This window comes from Lolium rigidum, chromosome 7 (assembly GCF_022539505.1).
Source record: "Lolium rigidum isolate FL_2022 chromosome 7, APGP_CSIRO_Lrig_0.1, whole genome shotgun sequence".
Classification (NCBI taxonomy): domain Eukaryota; kingdom Viridiplantae; phylum Streptophyta; class Magnoliopsida; order Poales; family Poaceae; genus Lolium; species Lolium rigidum.
In genome coordinates, this window is record NC_061514.1 from 79,904,184 (window position 1) to 79,915,331 (window position 11,148).

Below are 11,148 nucleotides of genomic sequence, written 5' to 3' on the forward strand. Positions count from 1 at the left end.
GCCGAGTTTTTTATGATGTTCCACCTTTGGATGTATTTTCTCATTGACTCATCCGGCTTTTGTCGACACGCCCTCAACTCTTCCAACGATGCAGGCTTCTTGCATGTGGATCCGAAGTTCTTGACGAAAACGTCCTCGAAACTTTCCCAGTTGTCGATGGATCCTCGGCGGAAGTTTTTTGATCCAAGATCGTGCGGCTCCACTTAAGTGCACCCGAATACTTTGCATCGCTGTTGCTCTAGTTCCTCCAAGTTAGCTTCACCGTCTCGAGGTAATCAATTAACCAGGTCCTCCGGGTCTTGCGGGCCGTCGAACTTTTTGAAGTGATCGGGTAACTTGAATCCCGAGGGGACTCGAGTTTTTCGGACTCTTCTCGTGAAGCACGGTAGACCGCACATATCCTCGTCATTAAGCTCCGGGACCGCCGATGATCTCTTCTGCTTTGCCTTGCTCGTCGACCCTTGCTTGCACTCCCGTGTCTCTTGCTCCACTTGGTCCTTCCGGAGCTGCCGCCGTTACTCGCTGCAGGTCGTGGACTATTTTGCCTTGTCTGCTCCTTCGGGAGGCGTTGCTACGAACGCCGTCCCCATAGCTCCAACTCCTGCCAATGCCATGTTGTATAATGTTTCCCTTGGATCTCCCGGGGCGGCTTGGATGCGAGGATGTAAGCTTGTGTCGCCATATACCCAGCTTCCGGTGTCCTAGGGATAATATTTCCTCTTGTATCTATCGACATAAAGGACATGTCGAGGTTTTGAACCAAGTACTCTCTCGTCCGCTTCGGGTATGTGTTGTAGCCTTGACCTTCCTCTCGTTCCGAGCCTCCCCGTGGCTATCACCCGAAATTCTAGACTCGTCCACTTAGATCTCGCCCTTCTCCTCGCTCGGATGCGTAAGCTGCCGCCTTTCTCTTGTTCAACTCAGCCGTCTCGTTTTTCTATTTCTCGGGCGTTCGTGCGAGCATATATTGATAAGCTTGCAGCTCTTGAGCCGTAGCTGTTGTCGTCATTGGTTCCGAACCATCTATGGCTTTTGCCGCTCTATCCCAGGCTGCTCGTGGAAGTTGGACTCGACGCGTGGTGTGGGCCCGACATATTTAGTGCCCATACCTCTCCTTAGATCCGAGGGATCGACAAAAGGATTTCCCAATTGGTCGAAAGCCTCCGATGTTTCCTCTTGATCTTCGATAGCATAAATCCGATGATATTTTGTACTCGGATCTATGTTGGGTTCGGTGACATCATTGTTGAGATTGATGAAGACCTTGCCCATCGTGAGAGATTTGTCGACGAAGTCGTAATCGTCGACATCGCTTGAGCCATCGCTTATATATGAGTCCGCGATGACCCAAACGATGCGTTGTCGAAGATCTTGGCGAGTTTCTCTCTTGCTCGATGCCGACGTAGCGTGTTGCCGAAGTTTCTTCTTCCGACTCAGCTTGACGATGCATAGCTTGAAAAGTCGAATCGACCGCCGACGATCCCGACGAAATCGGAATTTCGACACGATACGATCCTTCCTTCTCGACGCGAAAGTGGAACCTTCCGAACGTCATCTCCAAGGGCTCCGCCGATACGCATATGCATCCAAACGGGAGGGTGGGTGAGGAACAAAATCAACGGGACCAGTAGCGATCCGTTTACCTCGATCCATAGTGTTGCTTCCGGTTGACGATGTCGAAGATCTTGAACGTGCCATCGAGATCAGATCCTTACGCCTCTAATTCCCACGAGACGGCGCCAATTGACAAGGGATTAACTTGTCAATGCCTATGGATTGTAGGCTAGGGTTTAGTTAGAAGTAGAGGGCAAGTAGATCTCGAAGGTTTCAGCCGAAAAGTACTCGACGAATATGAAAACTAGGGTTTGCGGACAATGATTCGATGATCTTCTCGTCCCTCGACCCCCCTTTATATAGGTGGAGCCGAGGGATTCGTGCTATACAAGGATTACGTAGTTCGGGACGGTTTCTAACTCATCCCGCCAGATTACAAATAACACTTCCTATTACAACTCTATCTTTTCCTTAACTACATCTTGGGCTCTCGAGTCTTCTTATTCTTCGGGTAGTGGGCCTTCAATAAACCCCGGGTACTATATTAGGCAGGCCCATTTGGGATGCCTATGTCAGTGGACGAGCACAGCAGGTTCATCACTGCAGCCATGGTCACCTCCATCGACAACTACCCGTGGCGCCTGCTGCCGTCTCAGACCTCTGCATTTTCAATCTTGAGCTACCTCTGTGTGTTTGCCATATGTATCGGAACTGTAGGAAGTTTTCTGATATATGTAAGGGTCCTACACCGAGATCATCCTAGAGTTAACTCTATGTTTTACCATACTTGTTGCTGAAATAATCATCCTTATTTCTGATATATATATGTATATATATAGGATATACACTGATATATATACGAGTTAAGTCTATGTTTTGCTATATTTTCTGATATATGGTTGCAACCTGAATAAGGGTCTAGCTGCTCTAAGAAAAGTCACGCACTCGCTTCCCATTTAAGATTGCTCGGTAATCAGTATCTAGTAGCTAGCTAGCTGCTCTAAGCAGCTTTCCATTGACCGTTCACATAGCTAGCTAGCTGCTCTGTTCCGCACATATGTCCTGCGCCAGCTCTAGCGGGATGAAGCGGGATGGTGCGGTTGCCGCTGTGTCCCGCGCCAGCTCTAGCGGGATGGTGTGGCGTTCCCGTGAGCGACTGCAAAGCGTGAGCTAGCCCGCGTCGCGCTCTGGCGGCCGGCCGCATCCCGCCCCGCTTGCAACCTTAGTCTACATGCTGTTTGACCGGTGATTCCAAATTCAAATCAAATCATTTGCTACTTAGAGTGATTTGATTTTCTGCCAGGGCATCCTAGAGTGATTGGATTAACAGGCAAAAAGGATTCACATACATATATTGTGTTGCCAATGCTATCAGTAGACTTTACAGATCGAACCGGTTTAGTCTAGAACCCCTTTGGCTACTTGTGCTCTCCTCTTGGGGCAACATGGGCGGCAAACCCTAGCCCCCAAAAGCTCCCCTCCTCTTATCCATCCCTCCTCTCCTCTCCTGCCTTGGGCCGCCCTAGTGGAGTCCTGCCATCGATGTCCTCGCGAGGGAGCTTGGACGTTGGGGCGACGCCCTAGGGAGGCGGTGGTGGCGTTGACTCGGCGACATGCGCCTACGGGCGTTGTAGTCCTTCTTGGAGGTGCCATGGTGGTCTCCATCCTCCTCCTAAATCCTGGGTGAAAACCCTAGGCACTTTGGGCCAGGCAATGGCAATGCATCAGCATCTATCGTTGGCTCCTTGGAGACGTTGCCTTTGGACGACGTGCTCCAGCGTATGTTGAGTTGGTCTCGGGACATGCAACGGCCATGGCTCTAGATGAAGTACTTCAGCTCGTTGTTTGCAGGTTTCTTCTTCCATCTGCGATGCCTGGCCCTTTGTCGCGTTGGTCCTTCATATTGGAGGTTGATGTTGGTCTTCTTCTTGTGCAACTTCAGTTACTTCCTCCTTTGACAACACGTGGTTTTAATCGTTTTGCGCTCCTGGCAAACTCTCAATCCATAGAATAATGGTGTCGCGACGTAGTCCACACAACTGAGTGTATGCAGTAGGTGTACGGGCTTCTTCTTGCTTTCTCCTGGCGTTGGCCGATGCTGCTCGTGCATGTAGTTCTTGATGTTTTTTGTGTTGCTGCGTTCTCGGTGAGGCTTGTAATATTTGCCTCTTCTGTTTTTAAGCTTGCTTCTCAACACCATTATAACCTTTTCTTACCCTATTATGTCATGATAATATATAAGCAAGTGAGACTAGGCTGGGCCTCATGAAGACTTCAAAGCCGCTTGTCCACTCATGAGTTTATCATGAACTACCTAGTTGATATGCTCATGCGCACCAATTTGGATTTCACCCCGAAAAAACTCAGTTAAAATTAATGTTCACGTGGCTGCATCTAAGCATGGGAATAGATGAACAATTTCAGTTATATGCACGGGATGAAGATGGAGGATTTGTGGGAGCTTATGTTCTCGGAGTACCTGGGATCTTTGAACTGGCCACTTTGGAAGCCATCGGTTGTAGAGAAGCCGCAGAGGACTTGTAGGTTCAGCATGTGCACATTACGTCCGAGTGTTTATTGGTGATCAACTCCATCAATGTACCAATTAAATGTAGCTTTGTTTCAATTCTTCGGGAGATTGATCATCGTCATAACCTGTTTGAGAGGGCTCAGTTTATTCATGAGAGCAGAAGATTAAATACACATGCACACAACTTAGCTCGTTTTTCCTTTCTCAGTTTCAAAATAAGTATCATAGATTTGTTTAAATTCACATGTAACTACACAATAAAATGCATCTAGATTAAGGAACTAGGCGTCAACTAGCTGGTAGTGGATGAGGGAGCGCGCTAGCCCACCCGTGGCTGCTCATGGTTGTTTCTTCTATAAAGGAAAATCAACATAGGCTAGTCCGTGTTAGTCTCTTTTTTTTTTTTGTAAAACGCGTTATACATGTGAATCTAGATAAATTTATGACACTTATTTTTTTAAAGCAGACGAATTACCTCTCTATACATCATGGTCGCTGCCTTGTGGCTATTGTCTCTCTTGTGATTGAGTAATAAAAAGAGCCATTACCCCTCAAAAAATTGATTATACCAATATTTCAATTTTAAACCAAACTAACCGAGGGGTGTTGTTTTGGTAAGTGAAACCTTAACCAAAAACTAAGAAAACCGGAGTTTCGGTTGAGGTTAGGTTATTTATGGTTCAGTTTTTGGTTTCTTTTGTTGAAGAAATACCAGCCATTTCTAGTTTCATCAGCGATGAATCACAACCTGACATACAAATCCGAGCGCGAAAATGATCCATCATGAAAAGGCAGTAGATGAGGATAAGATGTTTCAGATGTTTTTTTTTTAGGAAAGCAACGGAAGGATAAGATGTTCTATCAGATATAAAGAAGAGATACTCCTTGCAGTGCAACATTCCTTCATTTTGAGATCTGTCGGCCTTGGACAACGTGAGAGATCAATAGATCTGTTGGACTTTAGATGCTTAGAGATGAGAGTTACATCGAGAAGCTTTTTTTTTAGCAACCAACAAGAGCTCTGCTTTTTTGTTAAGAAGATAAAAAATGACCACTTAATAAGAAAGAAAAAGTGTATTCGCAAAAACAAAACAAAAAGTGACCGAAAACCGGCGCATCCAGAAGCTTTACAGCCTCAGCGATCTACCGCTGGCGTCCACAATGCCATTGATTTGTGGCACATCGGAGCAGGTCCCGATCAGTTATCGTGGTGTCGAAGCCACTCCAACTTGGACTAAAAGATCGTTTATCTCGACGTAGGTGAAACCCAGACTCGTAATTGGGCTGGCAGCAATTAGCTTTTCAGGTGTGGGCTTGGTCGTGGGCTAACCAATGGTCGATGATGGGGGCCCACACCAGTGCCTGGTCGGCCCATGCGACCAGTGCTACAAAGTACAACCACCAGCGGCGCCGCCGGCCATGGCACGGCCAGGCCAGCCACAAGCGACCGATAAACCTCCACCCTTCTTTCTTCGTCATGCTCGGACACCACGGAATTGTAGTGGGGATTCGGGTGGATCATGGACGACCATCTTCTGAATCCGGAGCGACCGGCTGCAGGTTCACCAATCCCGCCTCCCTCCCTGTAATCTCGCCTCGCTAGTTCGCCAGAATCGTTTGCGAAAGCGCGCCAATGCCGAACTGGTTCATAGTTTTGTGGGATGTGTACTGGGTTAGGCCGCGGGGAGATCATAAAGTTACTTATCACGCGACACATGCTTTACTGATTTCTTGTGAGTTGGTAAACACATACATTTATGTACTCCCTCCGGCCTCCGTCCCATAAAAGATGTCTTACATTTGTCTAAATTTATATGTATCACAATAAATCTGGAGGAACCAGAAAGGCTGAAAAAAAAGTTGCTGGGTCTCTGTCCAGCTTATGGCATTCCTGGACCTTGCCATGCATTGTACACTGTTTGAGCTAATCCCTGAAGATCTCTGATATTCTGATGCTTGCTGTGATGACTTTCTACAAGTTGATTTCTCATACATTTCATTCATACATATGAGTGCTTAGCTATTAATATGGTTCTTGTGGTTTTTTATCGATATATATATATATTTGTGGACCCTGCTCAATGAAGCTAGCAAGTCAGTAAGAATATCCGGCACTCCTTATTCTTTAACACATCATTGTCGAGTAGCATATTTTCCAGGATTCAGAAGAATCAAGCTTTTGACAGAGGAGTGAACCCGTTCTTAATAGCTGCCAACCAAACCTTCTCGATATCCATCATATCATCTCCGCACTCATGCATGTTCCAGTCTTCCAGACCATGTATTATCCCAGCAATGCGCCATGCGCTCATCACCCTTCTTGGAAGCCAATTCTGTCCATACAGCGAGTAGTAACACATGTCAATCACATTATCTGTTGCAATGTTCGATTGTGCGGTAAGAAGCTTGTGTGCATTAAAAGGTCCTTTTTGCTTAGCTCAAAATTTACATGAACAGGTAACAAAAACATATCGTTAGTACCTCACAGGTGTGGACGTTCTGCATTGTCTCCGGGATCTTCATTGCTGGGGTACTCAAGTAAGTGCAATCCTTGCGTGTCTTCTTAAGGGGAAACTGTGATGTAGGAATAAATATTGTTCCATTTGGTGCCCTCCGTTGTTGTTTATCATCTATGATATCTCCTATCCAGACCTGTTGTAGTGAAGAATCATGAATGTTCTTCCATTTATTTCGTGTTTGCACTATGCTAGCTACATAGGCTTGCCGAGTAATTTCTTGTCATTTGTTAGTAGATGATATAGCGTACTATATTAGCAGCCAAAATTGTGTGAGTGATTTTAACAAGGTTTATAGAAGCATTCTCTAGTAGTTATACCCCACTTTTTTATCCCTTTTCCAGATAACTTTTACCTGGGGTATTTCATCACTGGTGAATTTCAGATAGACAGTGCTGCTCTCTGGAACTCGCGACTTGAGCGTGTCATATTCCTTCTTTTCGTTCATGATTACCTGCACAAAATTGAGTTGTTGGAATATTTGGAATGCAATTTAGAGCCAATCTTCTAATGACATAAAATGAGCTACCAAAAAAACTCACAAAGGAGCAGTCTGATTGTTACCTGGACACCTCTCTCACATAAAGTTATAGCTGTGGCGTAGGCTACCTTTGAACTGCTTCCACAAAGAAAAACTTGCTTTGTATCTAAAGGGATGCTTTTGAGAACGACTGCAGTTGCTAAGCCACTTCCATCAACAAGTCGAACTCTTAATTTTGGATATTTTTGTGTAAATAATTCACCACTTCTATTGAGTTGTTTTGCCTGCATCAACATCAGAGTTTAACTCTTTGGCAACATTTTTATTAAATTAACTCCATATGTTGGTTAGATGTAATCGAAAGGTTGACCCTACATCTGTTTTTCCTATATGCCTGAATAAATTCTGATCAGGTCAGAAGGTAAGTGTCATGTGGAAGCAAGTATAGAGAGGGAATTATGTGAGACAAGTATGGCCACCATGCCTGATTTAGTAGTCCTAGACTGAGCACTCTGACCCCTCTTGCATCAGCATCTAGTATTGCCTTCTCAATTAAGCTGTTGATGGATTCTCTCTCCCAAATCAAGCCATACTAGAAATGAATAAAATGTTAGCAGTTCGCAAAACTGTTAAAGCATATGATTCATACAGAACGTAAAACCCATTACATGGAAGTTGTATCTTGGTATTGACCATGTTTGCATCTTGAACTTCTTCAGTTTGATACTTTCAACGACAAACGCGGAAGATCCATAAACCCACGCAAATACCATTGACAGCCATGCCATTGGCCATATTATCCACATGTACCATACAGGGTTATCTGAGGGTTTAGAGGCTATAGAGGCAATCCCAACCCTTAGATGATAACTCGATTTCAAGGTGGTCATATGCGTCAAGTGAACAAGATCTGGTGTTTCTTCTGTTCCTTTCAGTGTTCTCTCGTACAGCTCGTCAGTTGAATTATCCATGGTCTTGTATATGTAGTCATAGAACGGCATAAACAATGAGTAGTTTGTACGGAACTGCGTATGATGGAGAGAATGAAACCTGTGAAAATGTGGAACAATATAACAGTGAACAATTTGGTTCATGGTTTGATGAAGCTATGGCTAACCATTTCGACGTCTTTTGCATTGTGTGCACAATAACCCACTAGTCATATTTAATTAGGAATTCAATGACTCAAATCAAATCACCTGGTTTCATGTTTGATTGTAAGCTTGATATTAAAATTTACACTTACGAGGGAGTGTACATGAGATACTTGAGAGGAGGGAAGACTTGGAAGATCCACTTTGGTACCAGCTCAAAATTGCAGTGCCCCATATTGTTCATGAAGTCAATGTAGGTGATGTACAAGACAACGGCCAGGACAGAACCACAGCCCGTAAAAATTGGTGTCATTGTGGGGATCGAAAATAACAGGAAATAAACCACATGTTCAGCAAATGGATGGATGACAGCTGCCAGTCATATGGTAAAGTTGCATTAGAGTTAAACACAACTTAGAGAGCAAAAATACAACAAAAGTAAACCACGAAACCCAAACCTATGCTAACAAATCAGATAAAAGAGAACAAAAAACTAACATAACAAAGAAAAAGAAAAAGGAGAAGAGAGCATTTAGAGACTTATCACAGCAATAGAACATGCAGCCAAATTTGAAGTAGGGAAGGATTCTCATTTACTAGTATTTTACTATTTTTGTAGTTTATTCAGCAATAGAACATATATGTTTTTACAACCTATGAGCATTTCATGTATGTTGAGATGCTCTCAGCTGCTATTTATCTAGTGGTCCTGGCAATTTCAGAACATGGATAGGTGGAAGAAATTGTGGCTGGGATACGGTGGACTAGGTGAAATTGGTTGTTATACACACAATCCAGACATGTAAACCTAATGTTGTAGGGCAAAAGCATTAACATAGTAGATCTGCAATAATGATCTCAAAAGTTACCGTACTTTTCTTGAAGTGGTTAATAGAAAACATAAATGTGTCTCGGCTTGTGTGGTCATTCTTTATTCTGATTTAGATCTCTTGGATTCCTTGAGCCGTGCCATTAAGGTAATGAAACGGGTTTTTGTGGCATCCATTGTTTGTGCTTAAGTTAGTGACATTATTCATATCATGGTAACTGTTGATCTGAATGCTATTACTTACAGGTTATGGGCTCCGTGACAATTGAGGCATGGTGGTGTGAGTGGTAGCGTGAGTAGAGGAAATGGTGGTGGAGTGCCCTGTGGAACCAATAGTACAGGAACTCCACAGGTCCAATATGAAGCAATGCGGTCATGATGGCTCCCTCGGTTCTCCATAGTGGCATGCGACTTACATTTGGGACGGCTATGTAGGCCATGTAGAAGAACAACCCATTGAAGATGATCTGGTCATCCCTGTACAGGATAGCAAACATCACTTGGAATGACAAGATATCTGAACATATGTGATTGGTGGAGACTCTGCTCAGCAGTGCAACGATCACCTGACCAATTTGATCTCAAGTGCTAGTGTGGCAGAAGTAAATAGCTGGCGGCGTACGTGACTTACCAGGAACTCTCCCGGTCCACCTGGTCGAAGTCAAGACTGCGGTCAACAATTATGTGCTTCCTCCGTGCGGTCTGGTGGCGAGACAAGCTGATCCAGATCTGGTTGTGGATCATCCTCAGTAGCAGAGCTGGTAACATGGTGGCATATGCTGGGTCAATGTCTCCCCACCCCTTTGTGAGCACCCTGTGCGCAGTGTGCAGCGCAGCAGGCGCCAGGACCAGGTACTGTAATGTTCATGGATAGAGCTCCAGGTTAGATATTGATACCGATGAATATGATCAATGGATTGAATATGTGGTGTACAAGAGCTGATATCTCTGATCTTTGATCCTTCACAAGCTACTGCCGTCGCTGCAAGTTTGCAAATGTCTTCGTTTCAAAGAGACAACAAGTTTGCTTACGTCAATTCAGTTGGGTATGTGCATGAAGTACTTGAAAGTACAGCTACTGTGGGTGATTTATATTCGGATCACAAGGTAAGGTACACAGACAGTTGAAGGTTTCATGAGAGGACATAAGCTTCTAATCAATTAGTACATCTTTACGATTCACTGATCTGGGCGTGCAGCTAAGGAACCTGAATTTTATTGGGCACCCTCGTATTCAGGTCACTTTCCACCATGCAAGAGCATGCAAAGGAGTTTGTCAAGGTCGCTATCCTCTATCTTTTTTATTTGTTATAAGAATTAGTTAGAGTCTAATAGGGAACCATGGTAATATAGTAAATGTATATTACTTCCATCAGTTTCTGGAAGAACTTATTCTGGAATGTCAAGGAAACTAATTCGCCAAAAAAAAAGGAATATCAAGGAAACTGAAAACTGATAAGTACTCTGGAACCGGCAACTTTTCATGTGAATGCCTATGCTAGAGTATATACTGTTTGAAATCTAGGCACGGTTTTCCTTTTGATCGATAATATAGGAAGGTCTGTTTGTTCATGTGACATGGGTTTTTACTGCAATCAGTAATCAGTCATAGATACCACTAATTCCTGTTCTACTTTGGTACTTTCAAGGGAATGCATATAGAACCTAGTTCAACCTCTCAAACTAGCATATCATTGAAGTAGTTGATCTGTTTATTTTTTTGCTCTTGTCTACTGAAAGAAAGAAATTTCCCTGGGTTCTTGATCATGTCATTAGCTAAGACAAATAAAATCATGGCCTCCTGCCCTCCTTCATTTCTGAACCTGGGAAAGAAAAAATAGAAAGCACATGAAGAGCAAAGGAAATATCACACCTTGAAGCTGCCCATCCATTGCCATGGCCATTCAGTCAAAGGCCCCGGCCGTGTTGCCATGGTGATGGCTGGATGGTGCCCTTCCTCTCTTCCAAAGATAAGCAGCTCCCTCAGCTTGCTCTGCTCAGCGGTTCAAGCTCCGGTTGCATTTTATATGCACGGACGGTTAGATATTTTATATGCATGGGCGGTTGGATATCACTGATCTGAGAGTACAAATTTTAAGACGCGACCGTAAGATTCATTTTTCTGTCAGTCTCCCAGAAAACGT

General features: G+C 44.1%; 1 protein-coding gene across 1 annotated transcript; it reads right to left on the reverse strand.

Moving 5' to 3' along the window:
- Positions 1-6,166: 6,166 nt before the first annotated feature.
- On the reverse strand, positions 6,167-10,979 carry LOC124674286 (very-long-chain aldehyde decarbonylase GL1-7-like). Its single transcript, XM_047210324.1, has 10 exons — positions 10,878-10,979; positions 9,636-9,859; positions 9,249-9,481; positions 8,328-8,547; positions 7,750-8,131; positions 7,566-7,673; positions 7,165-7,365; positions 6,956-7,054; positions 6,566-6,736; positions 6,167-6,417 (listed from the first exon to the last, which is right to left on the reverse strand). Exons 1-10 carry the CDS (start codon positions 10,935-10,937, stop codon positions 6,256-6,258), a joined length of 1,860 nt encoding a protein of 619 aa, XP_047066280.1. The 5' UTR covers positions 10,938-10,979; the 3' UTR covers positions 6,167-6,255.
- Positions 10,980-11,148: the final 169 nt, after the last annotated feature.

What these genes read in the sequence shown, in the direction of transcription:
- LOC124674286 (XM_047210324.1), bottom strand. Translation starts at nt 10,937, where the DNA reads ATGGCAACACGGCCGGGGCCTTTGACTGAATGGCCATGGCAATGGATG. An exon ending in AATGGATGGGCAGCTTCAAG is followed by an intron (nt 9,860 to 10,877) that starts GTGTGATATTTC and finishes TGAACATTACAG; the next exon opens with TACCTGGTCCTGGCGCCTGC. An exon ending in TATCTCATGTACACTCCCTC is followed by an intron (nt 8,132 to 8,327) that starts GTAAGTGTAAAT and finishes ACATTTTCACAG; the next exon opens with GTTTCATTCTCTCCATCATA.